Raw genomic sequence first — 17,065 nt, 5'->3', positions numbered from 1 at the left:
AAACATATTTACTATTATCATGTAGTATCAAATTTTAATTTGTTAGATAACATAGTGAATTGAGCTAGGAACTCTAATATTTTACAAATAGATTAAAAAATATTAATTATATAGCTTTAAAATGTTAAAAACGTGGTTCGACTATAACATTCCAAGAATTAAAAATTAAATAAATTAAATTTTTGTCTAAAATTCATAAATCAGCAGTATACCCCATCAGTATTCATAAACTACTCATCATATATCAAATTTTAATTTGTAGCATGTTATAGTGAATTGAGCTAAGAATTATAATATTTTACAAGAAACAAATAAAATAGTTGCAATATAGCTTTAAGATATAAAATACATGAATTATGAGCAATTGATTATTTTTTGGAACGAAGTTTAATATAACGTACTAAAATAAGAACTTAAAGAAATTAGAATTTTGGAAAGTGAAGAATTAAATTAAAAACTATGAAATCCTAAAACTCAAAACAGTAAATTAACAGTTTTTATTTACAATATAATACTAATATTTTAATATGTTGCATGTTATAATGAACTAAGATAGGAACTCTAATATCTTAGAAAGAAAAAGAGAACATATTAATTTTATAGTTTTAATGTATAAAATAGGTGAGTTTAAAATATATAATTAGTATTTTTTATAAGATTCGATGTAATGTTTCAAAGATCAAGAATTTAAATAATTAATATTAGAAAGTGAAGAATTAAAATATTAGAAACTGTTAATTAGAAGCATCAAATTTTAATTTATTGCATGATATACGGATTGAGTTAAAAGCTATTATAATATTCTAAAAATAAAAAGAGAAAGTATTAGATATATAGTCTTAAATAATAAATATATGAGTTAAGAATATGAGATTATTTTTATTAAAGTGACCATACCATTCCAAAATCTAAGAATTTATAGAAATTAATATTTTGAAAGGAAAATAATTTAAATTAAAACAAAATCAAACCGTAAACTCAATTAGTATTATTGCATATATAAAAATTTAACTTCTTCCATGCTATACCTAAATTGACCTAAGAACTTTGATATTTTAGAAAGAAAAATAAATTATTAACTTTATAGCTTTAGTATTAAACAAATTAGTTAAAAAAATCTGTTTTTTATGAGGTTTGAGATCTAAATATTAATAGATAAAGTAGGAGAGGAAAAAAAATTGAGAATACATTTTTATAAATAAAAATAATATTGATATTAACCAAAATAAACTTGACCAAAAGAAAAAGTAGTACTCCATAAATTTTATATTTGTATAATAGTGAAATTATTAAACGTTTTCATACTATTGATTCTTACACATTAGAAAATTTTTAGGTATTCAATATACTTTTTCTTATAAATTTATGAAAGATTTAATTATCATAAGATTCACCCAACTTTGCTTAAATATGCCGTCAACATATATTTTCCATGATTAAGGTATTCTAATTCATGACCTCATTTAATACTCATTATTAATGGTTTAGGGGCAACAAGGTATATATACAAAATGTAAAAATAATCAAAAACTAAATATATGGTGAAATTTACTATTATATCCCTATTATGGCATTATGGCTTGGAGACATTATGTCTTTAAAACATTTTCCTTTGGATATAATGGAATGGAGGTATTTTGTTGGTCCAGGTAGATATTTGACATTGGTATCATATATATAAAGTACTCCGTATATTTTACAAAAATAGTCAATCATCATTAAATCCATAATATCATTAGGATTGGATTGGTTTTTTAAGACAGATAACATATAAGGAATAATCTCATAGAAATTTCAAAAAGCAGTATTTCTTCTGTCTCAAAGTAATTGAGTCCTATTTTTTTTGAGGTGTTTAAAGGTAGTTTAGTCATTTATTTTTTTAACAAAAACGTTATTATCTTTCATATTATTCTCTCTTAATTTCTCTTACTTTATGCTTTATCTTAATTTAACTCACCCTACTTTAATCTCTAACATAATAAATTATTAAATTTTATATCCAAAAGAAATGCTACTGGGAGCCTCAAATTTGGAAACGTCATGAAATTTCAAATTTGATGGCCGCTATCCTACAACATTAATTGGCAGATGTTAGAGCAGTGTGAGGATTTCTCTTTATTGTATTGTGAATAAATAGTGATTGACTAGGATTTTATTAAGAATTAAATAACTGTCACACCCTGGGCTTATATTTAGTAATCTTCTTTTTTCTATAAAATGAACGTTCCAAAAGAAAAATAGTTGTTCACATGTGCACCATCATAATAGAGAGCAGCTGGCCACGCTGACATATTTCTATCGAGTAGATAAGGATGTCAATCGGGTAAACTTAGTAAATTTGGGTCAAATCCTATTCAGCTGCAGATTAATCGTGTGTGGGCTAATCGGGTTATGATTTTGTCGGATTATAAATTTTCAACCCTAATCCTAAATGTTTGGATTTCGGGCTAGCACAACAGACTAATCAGATTGCTATCGATAAAATTAACATGTAGTCAGTCCAATACGGAATGATGAAAATAATCAATTTTATAGGGTATAAATCATATAATTATAATTTTAAAATACACATCATTCGTTTTATTAGAAATGAAACATTTGCTTTTTGACACGAGTTTTTACGTGATTAATTGTAATAGTTCAGCAAAAGTGTTTAACGTCGTCCTCATTCAAAACATACATACACTACTCAGTATTTGATTATTTTCTTTGAGTTTCCAAACTTTTCATCTCTTTCAAATTTTAATTATAAAATATTCATGAAAGTGATGAATGTCACTATTTTAATTTCTGATTCATAATATGTTAGACATATAAAAAAATTACTTGGCGATATTTATTTGTAACTAGACAGTTGTGATCTCGGTAAAAGTAGCAAATTACAACAATTAAAGTACTTAAAATTAATTTGTACTACTAAGTCTTGATCTCGGTAGAAGTAGCAAATTACTTGTAGGAAGTTTTCAATTTATCTTGCAACCTCTTGTTTGGATATGCTCATTTATGGTCATTTATACATTGGATTTGTCACCTCTTTCTATTCTCTGCATTGGCCTATTTCACCAAATTTATGTCGGTTAAATTTATTTATTGTTTTCTCATTTTCAGTAATTATCTTCCATTTAGAAAAAACCAACCAACTTTCCTTTCTTCTATTCAATAGGAATGTCAATACAACTTACAGTCATGGACTAATTTAAATAGCCTACTAAATTTAAAAGGTTGGAGTTGAAAATTTTCAATATAATAGAACTGTGATAGAAACCTAGACTTTTACTTTACTAGTGTCATCACCCGTATAATGCACGGGCCAATTAATTTTCTCATACAATTTACACATTCTTAATAAATTATTAGAATAAGAAACGATATTAATACATAAAAATGTTCATTGTTTAGTGGAGAGAGTATAGTAAAAAAGAGGGAATAAAGTAGAGATAAAATGTATTTCCATTTCGTTTGATAAGTGGTGTGAGATATTGTCAAGATAGGGCCCGATAGAGATTTATATCCTAGTTATGGAACAAAAATGATTTTCCTTCCTCTTGTTTGATAAGCTAATTTAATAATTCTAATCAGCCACTTATGTTTGATAAAAAATATATTATAACAAGATAATAATAAATATTTACATATTTATCCTTCTAAAATAAATCTGTCTCCCTCACTTTTACTCGCCTCCTCTACCTTGCAGCGGCCAGCATCTACTTGTATAGTTGTATTAGATAAAGCAGGCTTCTTTCCAGGCGGATTTTGCCAGTGGCCTGAAATTGAAATCTACCTTGCAGACTGAAATTGAAATCTCTAGCATTGTTATTTGAAAGGTAAAGTAGGCTTCTTTCCAAGGTGGAGCCAAAATAGAAAAAAATTTCACCTTCTTCATAAATCTAAAAAGGAGTCCCGGTTTATCATTTTAGTCCGTCCGCCATTAGGAGTCTCGGTTCACTTTTACTATAAATGGGAGTTACACCTCACTTCACTAACTCATTCCATTAACATTCGATTATAAAACTAATATATAAAAATAGGTCTCACGTTCCACTATTTTTTCTCACCCACTTTTTTTTATACTATTTCTTAAAATCCGTGCCGAAATCAAATGGGACTCATAAATCATAATGCCGGACGTACGTAGTATATAATATCTATAAAAAAAACTTTTTTCGGACCACCATTGCTTATACGATAAACAAGGAAATTAGAAAACAAAGAGTACTTAAAAATCTTATAATGGAAATACAACTGTTTACGTGATAATTGGTTGTAATTGGGGGTGGCAATGCAATATCTTGTCATCCAAGGGTCTAAGTGCAATATGAGGAGAAGAGCAATTACACTCCCACGCAAAATAAAATTGCATAAAATTTTGTGTCGCTCAAAAAAAAATCGTCATCTTTATTAGATGGAGGGACCAAGACTTGAATTTGGCTCTCTGACTTTCCTTTTTCATACTTCTTCCGTTACATATTCATCATTGGAAAACCAATTGAAGACTGAAAGAAAAGAATTTCTTACTACATTTTGTTAAATAAAGAAACGAAGATGTCTAATTGCAGTATTATTTTATTAAATATAGATTACATAGTCATTTCATCTCTTCTTAATTATCCAATCTCAAGCAGTTTGTTCTTTAGTAAAAGCTAAAGATAACTTTTAAGCAATATCAACAAATTCAAGTATTCAAAAACAGAAAAAAAGAAAAAAATAAAGATGGTAATTGGTTAAGCCCTTGCACACCCTAAATTATGACAACATCATAAATATATAAAACAAAATTCAGATAATTAACAAAACTTATAGTCTTTCTATTTACAAAACCAAAGTTATAAGTAACTTGTACCTTACAGCCTAAAATAACTAGTTGTGGAGTGAAACCAAACAAGCTTTGCATAAGATACGTTTTTCTGCTCAGCTATGTATCGACATGCACTATAAATCCAAATGGATATACTAGAGAGATGCGACAGCCATCAATTTCTTGTTGGAATACATAGTTTTAAACGACATTTATTTGAGTATATAAGGAATTTAAGCTCATCACACAAAATCAATCAGCAGCAATGGCCTCAAACAGCATCTCCGTTCTCAACGCCCTCGACAACGCCCGCACTCAATGGTACCACGTGACGGCGATCGTCATCGCCGGAATGGGATTCTTCACCGACGCATACGACCTCTTCTGCATCTCCACCGTCTCCAAGCTCCTCGGCCGCCTCTACTACTACGACCCCGCCTTGGGCAAGCCGGGGAAGCTCCCCCACAACGTCAACAACATGGTCATCGGCGTGGCCCTCGTCGGAACCCTATCCGGCCAGCTCTTCTTCGGGTACTTGGGAGACAAGTTTGGAAGGAAGAAAGTGTACGGCATCACCCTCATCCTCATGGCGTCCTGCGCCATCTGCTCCGGCTTGTCGTTCGGGTACAGCCCGAAAGCCGTCTTGGGGACGCTCTGCTTTTTCCGCTTCTGGCTTGGCTTTGGCATCGGCGGTGACTACCCGCTCTCCGCCACTATTATGTCGGAGTACGCTAATAAGAAGACGCGCGGCGCCTTCATCGCGGCCGTGTTCGCGATGCAGGGCGTCGGCATCATCTTCGCCGGCTTGGTCTCCATGATCATATCTAGGGTATTCCTCGGGATGTACGGTGGCCCGGCATTCGAAGACGAGCACGTCTTCTCGACAGAGCCGGAGGCCGACTACGTCTGGAGGATCGTGCTCATGATTGGTGCGTTGCCGGCGCTGCTGACGTTCTACTGGAGGATGAAGATGCCGGAGACGGGGCGGTACACGGCGCTGATCGAGGGGAACGCGAAGCAGGCGGCGGCGGATATGGGGCGCGTGCTCGACATCGAGATCAATGCCGAGCAGGAGAAGGTTGCTCAGTTTAACTCCGCCAACGAATACCAGATCTTCTCGAGCGAGTTTTTCGCCCGCCACGGGAAACACTTGATCGGAACAGCGACGACGTGGTTTTTGCTCGACATTGCTTTCTACAGCCAAAACCTGACGCAGAAGGATATCTTCCCGGTGATGGGGCTGACACGTGATGCCGGAAAGGTGAGCGCGCTGCGGGAGATGTTCGAGACGTCGCGGGCGATGTTCGTGATCGCGCTATTCGGGACCTTCCCCGGTTACTGGTTCACCGTGGCCTTCATCGAGAAGATTGGCCGGTTCTACATTCAGCTAGTTGGGTTCTTCATGATGTCGATGTTCATGTTCATCATCGGCGTAAAGTATGATTACCTCAAGGATAAGGACCACAAGTGGACCTTCGCCGCCCTCTACGGCCTCACCTTCTTCTTCGCCAACTTTGGCCCCAACAGCACGACGTTCGTGCTGCCGGCGGAGCTCTTCCCGACGCGGGTGCGGTCCACCTGCCACGCGCTCAGCGCCGCATCCGGGAAGGCCGGGGCCATGATCGGCGCCTTCGGGATACAAAACTACACACAAGACGGGAAAGTGAAGGAGATCAGGAAGGCGATGATCATCTTGGCAATTACGAATTTGATGGGATTCGGGTTCACCTTTCTGCTGACAGAGACCAAGGGACGGTCACTGGAGGAGATCTCCGGCGAAGATGCTGGCTACGGTGATGCACAGGCTGCTGGAGAGGAGCGGCGCGATAATTGGGACGAAACGTCGAGGAACGGTTGATTTGGGGATGGATTTGCCGGCAAGTCAGACACTTGAGCTTAAACAAAATTATTAGTATATTGCTTTCAAATAAATTAAGTTGCGCCCATACGAGATGATGCAAAACTATCATATCTCTCGGCTCACCCTAAATCGATAGACTAGTAATTTTGCTACATATAACTGAATAATATGTACTACTATGTGTTTATTGGATTATGGCAATACTGTTGTATAAGGCAATAAAAACATTGGACTAAATTTGGGGTTGTGTGGCTAAATTAACCGAGCAAAATTTGTCATTTCAGACCATTATTCATACATGCAAGTATTATACATACAAATCGTCATCGAGCTAAAATTTTAATTCTGCTGATAAATCGACAAAGAAAATGAAAAGATGAAGCTGCTATGAATTTAGAGTTTCTCTAATTTTCACAATTTGACTATATGTAGACCAAAATGTAACAAATCATCCATCGATCTTAACTTGATCTGTAGATACAAACGATAAAGAAAAGAGAAGAAGAAACACACTCTTTCGCGGTTTGAGCTTGAAAGCAACTCGAGAGAAATAACGTTTGGCGCCCTGCTGGTCGGACACCCCAAGGAGGAAACATATTTACTGCTCATGGTCATAGCTGACAACATCATGGAAGGGGGAACTCGATTTACCAATCCAGGTGAGAAATTAATCATCCCGTGCCCGAAGATTATTGTAAAAGGCAAAACTTCTAGTATGATATATGAACAACAGGTGCTTCATGACTTGGAAGAATTATCACCGGTGTAGATCACCTTGCGCTTTCCAATAACCCCATTCGGTGACATACACCTTCTCTCATGGTGAGCAGATATCACTTTGCATTGGAGTTGCTTCTGCCATCCTTGACAGTCTGCATAGATTATAACAAAATATGAGCAAGAATCCAGTAAGCGCACAAGAAGATAAGGGTGGACTGTATGCATGCCCCATGTCATACTAGTCGTTTAAAGGATCTAGTCTGGTCGATATTGTTGGCTTTTTCTGAATCTGGTTTGGCACGATCTAGAGCCTGAATCACAAAGAGAGGCTGCCATCACTTTTTCAGGTCAAAAGTTGGAGATGCAAAACAACGAATGACAAAGAACATTCCTCTACCGAGTAGTATGTATTAGAGCAAACAAGAAGCAACGACAAAAAACAATGTTAGTTCCCCAACGTGGTTAACGACCTTAGCATTGTAAAATTGATGCAAGATGCAACTGCACTCAAGTTTTAAGACATGTTTCCTTTGTTCTGGAAAGCTGTAATATTTTTAAGCTGACTCTAAAACTTCACGAAGGGGGACAACTCGTCCCAGCCAGATGAAATTGGATTTTTCATTTTGGACACAAAGTTTCTATCTTTTTTTAATTTCATTCTGTGTAAGAATTACCATAGCCCAGGTGGATCGAGTATTCAACCATAACTTCCCAACTTCACATCCTAATCAGTCTTAGTCAAAAGAGTAAGCCCGGCATTGATTGAAAAGCTAGCAGAGAAATCGTTCTATTGAATTACGACAAATCAAGAAGCAAAAATAACATTGCCAACCTCTATCAATGTCTCCACCCGACGCCTCATCCTTGTGTGCATGAAACCTTCTGAACACTGCATGATACCAAGTTGATTCATAAGTATAAAGCACATTCCATAGGATAATTCTCTCAAATCCCAAGTAAGATTTTCTCTTTTGCGCCCTCAGCACTCCTCTAGCATGATAGTCATAAGAAACTAAGAGACTTCATAATTAGTACGGATTAGTAATTAAAACTGTGTGACGCCTAGCTTCTCACCTTGACATGATAGCTGACATAAGCATGAAATGTTGATAAACTCCAAACGGTTCTATCCAGCTTTCTGCTTTCAACATGGCGAGGGAAAATAACTGTTCAAAAGGTAGACATATGAGTTCCCCATGGACAGATAATTAGGACATATATAATTCGCAACTCAAAAAATACCAAAACTGACAAATCCAGCATTTGCTGATAATGCCTCGTCTGAAGAACCTTCCAACTCCTTAGGGGGGGAAGATGACCACAGACATGGAGGGGCATTGTTAAGTCCAGCAGTTCTCCTTGCTTCAACAAATTCCTGAATGTTTGCTAAATTATGGGAGAGTGAAAATAACTTAAGTCGTAACGTAGCTAGCATGACAACCTTCTTTAGGGGATATTATCCAATCAAGCAACAAAGCATTTAACACATTCCAAACAGAATATAGGAGAGGTACATCAATAAATCCTTTCCTCTCCAAAAGGAATAAACTATATTGTGGTAACATAAACATAAAGTGAGAACTCCATAGTACTTCAATCAATTTTCAGGCATACGAAAGCAGAAGATGTCTTACTTTTAACTGAACCACAATATTAGTTAGGCACAAGACTCTATTTAAAATTGCAACAACTTTCAACCCAATGAAAAACTACAAAAGGCAAAGATAAAAGATTCTAGATTAACATTAAGAGTTTGTATGGCACCAGTTCGATTCTGATCATCAATCATTCCAGAGGCCAGAGGAAAAGGAGCACATTGATAGTAAAAAGAAAGGAAAGAAGGAAAAAGTGGAAAAAGATGCATGGAAGAAAATAGTCTCGGTTATTCAAACCATATACCTGAAGGAAAGAAGTAGCAAGAACAATATCTATGGAATCCTTGAATCGCATTGGGAAAATCACCGTCACCTTATCCACCTGCAAAAAAATCACATGCTACTCAGGTCATTTCCTCTAACATATGTATCATTACATTTAAGCACCCAAATATAATAGGAGTTAATCAGCTCCTATGATAGCACAATAATGGTCTTAAACTGCATGTTTTGGTAATCAATATCTTTGGTACTGAAACATGTGCAGATAAACAAGGAGTAGTATATCAGCTGAGGTCAAACCAAAATATGCAGAGTTCCCATAACAATGAGCTAAAACAGATAATCATCAAATATGCTCTGCAACTGAGCAAAAAAATTAAATCAAATGAGGTTAAGAAAGTTGACCTGAGGAAAAATAAAATATGATTCGTTCGGCCGATGCACAATTGAAATAATCTTGTTTAAGTCAGATTTTACACCCCTCGAGACTAGTTGCTTAAATACTGCTCTCAATGGTGCACCCTGAACTAGTTCTCTTATAGAAGCAATCTTTACCAGGAATGCTTGCTTATGGCCTACAGAAAATATAGCAGACACATCAGAAAAAAAAACAGTGTACGCAAAATAGAAACACGAAAATATGCAGACACTAGCAATTATGAATATGTGATCACCAAATTTAACCAAAATTCAAGGAAATAAGGAGTTAGTTAAAAATAATTTAAACATGAAACACTAAAAAATTACTAGTCATTAGAATCCAACTTCAACAGTATAGGGATCAATTCTAGATGAGATATTAAAATTTAAAATTATTTTGCTTAAATTGCATATGCACTTTCAAAAAGTTTCTACGAGTTCACCAATGTTTATGTGGGTCTCAAGCTCTGCTGTCTCATTATTGTGGCTTAACACAAGTTCCATTTTAAATGAACAATTCAAATTAGCCAACTAGGTATGCACTTTATGGTTTAGCTGCAGAGGTAAAGCCTGATAGAATAATGTAGGCTATGTAGCAATAGAAAATTTCAAATAAAATCCAAAATAAGTACAGTATTGTCATTTGGTTTCAAATTTCAATAGAATTATCAAAATGTTATCATCCCCGGAATCATATCCTTGACATTTAGGGGGTGTTCGGTTTGCAAGACTGTTTCCGGATTAAATGTGTAGTGTGTTTGGTTCATGAGATTCAACCCCACAACTCAATCCTAGATGGATAATCATGGGATAATTAGTCATAGCTAACCCCCTATGACTAAAATAATCTCACAACTCAATCCTAGATTGCATCTTGGTATTTTTTTATCTGGAAACCGAACACCACCTTAATATAAGCTTGAATTTGATTATTTGACTGATAATATGTTTCACTTATGTCCAAACTTGAATTTACATACTGAGACTAACATATACACATAATGGCCCTTTCTTGTAGTATGATTTAAGTAGTTGTTAACTCCTGCCTAAGATGCACCAAGAAAGCACTAGATGTTGGACACAAGATACAATAAATTTTACTCAGGCTCCAGAAATTCTCCTCAGCAATCCAAAGTCTGTAGAAGTATATATGCAGCAAAGTATGCAGACATACTAAGAAGATGATAAAATTCTCTTTTTCATTTGAACTAACTTACACCTGTCATCAAATTTACTTATCACTTTTTCAGTTCTTTGAGAGATGCCAGCCTAAATTGTCTGACAAAAATGTTTTTATGATAAAGAAACACACAATTCAACAAAAAAAAGTATGGGAAGGTAATATAGTTGGTTGTCATTGCGGAAGCATGTAGATGCAACCAACTGAGCGGGCATGATCTAGCCGGAATTTACGAGATTGTAGCTTCAACAAGTGACTCAAAGAAATTAGAACTTCAACTAGTCATAGACTCCCACACCCATCCCAGACTCCAGTCACTCCACTCCCGTCTCCCATACCCACAGTTGTACCCCTCTCGTCTCCTCCGCCTTGTCGCGTGTAGTCACCGCCGACGTCACCTCTCGTCTAGCCCGACATTGCCGTCTCACATCGACCCGAGGACCGCTGCCTGGACTGCCTCTCTCCATCGCCTTTTGTGATAAAATTTGTTGATGTCTCTACTCTTTCCGTCTGTTCAGTTCCAATGTATTGCTTTGGTACACAGACTTGAATTTGGGGGTGCTATTACTGATGAGATTTGGGGTGAAACCCTAGGTATTGATATTGATTTATAACACAAAGGAAGAATCTCCAATCTCCAATTTCTGCTTAAACCTTGAATGTATCTCCATATTAGGCATTTGCTTGCTGCTCAAACTTTAACTAGTTAGCAAAATATCCAAATTTAGGGAGAGAAAAAAAAACTAAAATAATGCAAGGATGGTGATCTTTTTTCTTGAAAATGTTTCAAAATTTACGGAAGTGCATACTCTAGCCTTCTAGGTACCCATTTTCGGGACCGGATACCTGAACGGGTAATTGGTGCCATCGGGTTTGGGTGTTGAGTTTTTGGGTTTTCGAGATCGGGTACCAATTTGACCGCCCTAGGCGATTTAGTATATCTCAAGTTTCGGACATATAATGAAATGACTTTGCATAAGACTCGTTATCGCAAATTCACACCCAGATATTATGACACGTATGAGATTATCGCATGAGTTGGAAAAATCACATATCGATCACCTCAAGGCTCAAGCTGGCAGGCGAATTGTGTGAACATCAGGGTATGGTGGCCAACCTCAACTGGCCGAATGATCTATTGGCTGTCGACCCACCATTTTACTGGCAGAAGTTCTCGCTAGACAAATCATCCTGCAATTGAAAATCAATCTCCCTGGTCCTCATCAAACGGTAAGGTTTGGACAATGATGAAAAGTTGTGGATGGGTCGTGGATGGATCTAAAGAATGTCCTTAGTCAGTTTCCTTCCTTCGTTCAGCCTTTAGGACAAGGGTGTTCCGGTGGAGGGTGCAATTGATATGCATCTACGCACGTGGAAGGTCTACAAGCATGGGGATCGTGCAACAACCGATTACCATGGAGAAGCAGATGACCATTGAGAAGTTGATGGTGCTTATCCATTTATGTTTACCCTTTATCTTCTGAGTTGTTAAGTTATTAGGGAGTCCTGTAATAGTTGGTATATTAGGAATACTATCTTGAATCTTTATGTTTAGGTATTCACCCTAATAAGTTCAGTATACAAGAAAAGTATAGACTGCTTCTTAATAATACCTAAAGATAAAGGGCCGCATATCCAACATTGTGAGCTAGTCAAGCAAAGTTTTCAGCTTCTACCAAATTTCAAGAAACAAGTGATCTTAATAATACCTACAGATAAAGGGCCGCATATAGGGAAGTGCTTAAACTATAGTGTAAGACAAGTTAAAAAGTTGTAGATGGAAAAAACAAGCAAATGGAAATAACAAGAGGTATATGTCAAGGGAAACAACTCAGAAGAGACCAAGTAAAAGGTTCCGAATACGTAAGGGCTGGTATATGGAAGCTCATAACAAATGATTTTAGAAAAAAGGAAACTCACTGGACCTTCATCCGGAGGAAGCTTTGACAGGTTCAGTTTCACTGTAAGATTATAACCATCCCTTGGGGGATCAAGAACTTCTAGGAACACACCATATGCTGCTTTTATAGCTTCGATAGCTCCTTGAGGAAGTCCTCCAAAAAATACAGTTTCTGGAGGTGGTGCGGGTAAAGATAGTGATAATAGGAGAAAATTTGGATTCTTTACATTTGCCTGCAAAGAAAAAATATAATAAAATAAAATAAGAAAAGAAAAGAAAAGAAAAGAAATATGGAAAAACTACGGGTATATATAATGCATTATATAAAGAGATATAGCTATCAAAGCAAGAAATGTAGTTATCAACAATCCAAAAACTTAAATGTGATGGATAAAGTTTCTATGAGTAGATTGTGTAGACAATGACAATGACTTTCAGAGAAAATCTTTTAAGTATATTCATCACCTGAAAATGGTAGCGGACATCGTCAAACTCAACCCACTGGCAGTCTAACTCAACTCCTTTATCAAGACTGAAAAATTGTATAGCAAGAGTCGAGAAATAAATATCTTGATAGTGCAGTCGAGTTAAATTTGTACTACAATAATCCAGAACAACATTAACATTAGCACATTAATATCACCAACCATTGAAGTAGTGAAGAAGTGTAAATAAGATATTAGATTGACTTCATAATGCACACGATCAATAGGGGAGCTAGTTTAGTTCCAAATAACCCGTAGGAAATTAACCAGAATAAATGGATCCAGATTGCATAACTGTCCATGGTTCCACATACACATGTAACCCAAAATGGATAAGTTTTAAAAGGTCTAAGATTTTATCAGAAATTAATACTCCCTCTGTCCCATTGATATGTTTTCCTGTTCGTGTGTCTCATTAAAAATGAAACGTTTCCTAAAACAGAAATACCATCATCTCTACTTTTTCCCTCTGTCTACTTTATTCTCTTTATTAACTCACAAAAACGACAATACATAAAATCACGTGCCAAAAAGCAAACGTTTCATATTTAATGGGACGGAGGGTGTATATGACAATACCTACAACACCACTAAAATAGTATCTCATCATAGAAGTAGATAGCATTCTATCGCTACAAGTAAAATGGAAACTAACTAACATATAAATATATATGGAAATTCGATCATAAAGTGCCAGAGTAAGTAATAAACCAGTCCACAACTGAATAGGTGACTAATGATGGAACTCAAAAATGGGACAGATAAAATTAAAAAAGAGAAAAACAAAAGTATTGATCTTAACACTAATGGGGAAAGAATTAAAACATACTTCTGAACCAGAGTGGACAAGACTTGCAGGAGATATCTGCAGGGCGATAATGTTACCGTTGCTTCGCCGAGTGGCGATTTATCGCCGGATTATCGCCGAGCGATCGCCGGCCACTGTGGGCGACGCTCGGCGATAATCGGCGATTTTTAAAATTTTTTTTTTTTTTTTTTGGCCGAACGGCTATTTTATCCCACCCCTATAAATATTTCATCCTCTTCCTCCATTCATCACCCACAAACTTCATTCACACAAATTTTCAATCTTTTTTCTCTCCATCTTTATTAAATGAGTTCTGATTCATCGTCTCGTGCTCAGTCCGACGAGGAAATATCACATTCTTCTTCCGAAGAAGAGGTACCTCCCGCTCCCACCGGATGGGATGTAGCGGGTTTCGCCAACAACCCAATCAACAACTATATCTCCCGCTGCATACAAAGCGAGATCGCTCGAATGCAGCAGCCACCCCCCCAACGGCCAACGGCCGGCGGCGCCGATACATCCTCGCAACCACACCGGGTGCGCACGATCGGCTGTTCGCCGATTATTTCGCGGAGGAACCACGTTATCCGGCAGATGTATTTCGTCGCCGGTTCGAGAATGCGCCGCTCCCTCTTCCTGCGCATTGTTAATGCGTTGTCCGCGCGTTACCCCGAGTTCCGGCCCAGCCGAGACGCAGCAGGAAGCCCGGACTATCGCCCCTACAGAAATGCACCGTTGCCATCCGGCAAATTGGCATATGGAGGGTCCGCCGACATGTTCGATGAGTATCCGCAATGCGGCGAGACGACCGGCAACGAGTGCCTGAAGAATTTCTGTCAGGGGCGTGCGAGAGATATTTGGGGAGCACTACCTTCGCTCCAAGTGATGGAAGAACCGCCAACCGCGTGGCGAGGCCAGTTTACTACCGGCTACAAAGGTACGCATCCCACCATCATTCTTGAAGCCGTTGCCGACCAACGGCTTTGGATTTGGCATGCTTATTTTGGTATAGCCGGGTCGAACAACGACCTAAATGTTCTCAATTCCTCGCCCCTTTTCAACGAGCGGATCAACGGATTAGGCCCCTCCATCGAATTCACGGCCAATGGCAATGTGCATAACATGGGGTACTACCTGGCTGACGGCATCTATCCGCAATGGCCCGTGTTTCTGAAGACGATCAGATGCCCACTCGGAGATAGAAGAAGGTATTTTGCCCGAGCGCAAGAGTCTGCGCGCAAGGATGTGGAGAGGGCATTTGGGGTGCTCCAATCGCGATTTGCACTGGTAAAGGGTCCGACGCGCTTTTTCTACCAGGGGGATATTGCCGATATCATGTATGCGTGCATCATCATGCATAACATGATCATCGAAGATGAACACGAAGGCGTCCTCGACGTCACCAACGACCCAAGTGTTGCATCATCGAGTCACGGTGTCTCAACCGAGTCCGCCCGCCAGGGTGTACCGCACAACGAACATGAACGGTTCCAGGCGTTCATGGACATACACCAGAAGGAGGCCCATCAAGCACTACAACACGATATCATCGAAGAATTGTGGGCAAATAGAAACCGCGCCCACCGCCCTTGAATTTTTTTTCTTTGAATTTTTTTTTTGATTTTTTATTTCCATTCGTGTACTTTTTTTTTTTTTAATTTTCTTCGTTGTAATGTGTACCCGTGTTTAATACAACGAACTTTATTACTATTTATTTGATTTATCTTTATAAATTAAATAAGCTAGCTTTATTATATATAAAAATAAAACAATTAAATTAGTGATGATGTAAAAATGAAATGTTGAGTTAGGGAGAAATAAGGGAGAAATAAGGGAGAAACCATTGTAGGGGTTGGCTAAAAACTGGGGATAAAATGTGATGCTGACTCAAAAATGGGACAGATAAAATTAAAAAAGAGAAAAACAAAAGTATTGATCTTAACACTAATGGGGAAAGAATTAAAACATACTTCTGAACCAGAGTGGACAAGACTTGCAGGAGATATCTGCAGGGCGACTGCAACAGTATCATTGATTTGTAACAGCTAGTCTCAATCCTTTGTGAGGTTAGACAGTTTGTAAACACTCACGGATCTCAATTGTTTGAAGATTTATGCTGAAATGATAAATAATCGAATAAGTAAAATTATGTTAAAATGAACACTAAAGGAAATCATCGTAATAAACTTTAATTCACGCAATCCCACGAGAAATTAAACAAATCTCTGAGCTGAATGAATCATAGATAGCGTGCGAGAATATTTTATTTTGCGAAAAATATTATGGTATCATCAATTTTGAACTACGAAAAACTAATTATGAGTGGAAGGCATTCAATTGTGGAGCTATCTAACTTTATTGCGAAACGAGTAGTGAGATCGAAAGTGGCGAGAAATCATTGTTAATGAAAGAGAAAGCGATCGGCGTCGTTACTGTTCTCAGTATGTGATTGTATAGAATTCCATCTCCACAGGAAAAATGTAGAATTGAAGGAAACGTGGAGAAGGAAGTAAATATGTATACCTCCGTCGCACAGAGGCGCGGGCATTCCAGTGTGTCGCGCTTACGATTTCCTCTCCTACTCCGGCGGAGTGCCGCCGACGGAGACGGTGGGCGGGGGCTAAATGTAATTAAGTCTTTTCATAGGTGACGCCATCCAAAAACCTTCATTCATTGGACGAATTTGGTTTAATCTTAATGAATGTGACTTGCAGTTAAATTTCCGGAACCATTACGTTGATCGGTAAAAAAAATAAACAGATTGTACCGTATATTGTACGTATAAATCAGAATATAATATTTAAAATCATAAACTAACGAATTTGATGTGCGTTAGACTAAAATATGTTAAGCAAATGTTTAGGACAAATTATGGACTAGCTTTTTATATATTCATGTCATCTTAATATAAGATTATTTAAATAAAATTTAGATATGGGTAATTAGAAAGCAATCACTACAAAATGCATGTCAAATCTTGATAATTGTGGGATAAGATTACGAGTACGTGGCTTCTCAC

At 37.2% G+C, this 17,065-nt stretch overlaps 2 protein-coding genes across 4 annotated transcripts; one reads left to right on the top strand and one right to left on the bottom strand.

The window, feature by feature from the left end:
• The first annotated feature begins 4,925 nt into the window (after nt 1-4,925).
• LOC125213871 (low affinity inorganic phosphate transporter 4-like) lies at nt 4,926-6,869 on the top strand. Its single transcript, XM_048114639.1, has one exon. The coding sequence runs from the start codon at nt 5,061-5,063 to the stop codon at nt 6,651-6,653; it is 1,593 nt and encodes a 530-aa protein (XP_047970596.1). The 5' UTR covers nt 4,926-5,060; the 3' UTR covers nt 6,654-6,869.
• Nucleotides 6,870-6,909: 40 nt separating this feature from the next.
• On the bottom strand, nt 6,910-16,733 carry LOC125213872 (actin-related protein 2/3 complex subunit 2A-like). 3 transcript variants are annotated; one of them, XR_007175031.1, is made up of 11 exons: nt 16,570-16,733; nt 16,017-16,162; nt 13,219-13,285; nt 12,779-12,986; nt 9,659-9,828; nt 9,276-9,353; nt 8,629-8,751; nt 8,451-8,542; nt 8,209-8,265; nt 7,616-7,687; nt 6,910-7,528 (listed from the first exon to the last, which is right to left on the bottom strand). XR_007175031.1 is itself a non-coding variant. In XM_048114641.1 (11 exons), the coding sequence occupies exons 2-11, from the start codon at nt 16,076-16,078 to the stop codon at nt 7,490-7,492; spliced, it is 978 nt and encodes a 325-aa protein (XP_047970598.1). In that variant the 5' UTR covers nt 16,079-16,162; nt 16,570-16,733; the 3' UTR covers nt 6,910-7,489. The 3 variants fall into 3 exon arrangements, 2 of the variants coding, with proteins under 2 accessions (XP_047970598.1, XP_047970599.1); XM_048114641.1 differs by having other exon boundaries at nt 8,619-8,751; XM_048114642.1 differs by lacking the exon at nt 16,570-16,733 and adding an exon at nt 16,254-16,322 and having other exon boundaries at nt 8,619-8,751.
• Between the last annotated feature and the right edge of the window lie 332 nt (nt 16,734-17,065).

This window comes from Salvia hispanica, chromosome 3, assembly GCF_023119035.1.
Source record: "Salvia hispanica cultivar TCC Black 2014 chromosome 3, UniMelb_Shisp_WGS_1.0, whole genome shotgun sequence".
Taxonomy (NCBI): Eukaryota; Viridiplantae; Streptophyta; class Magnoliopsida; order Lamiales; family Lamiaceae; genus Salvia; species Salvia hispanica.
This window is presented reverse-complemented; position numbering and strand designations above follow the sequence as displayed.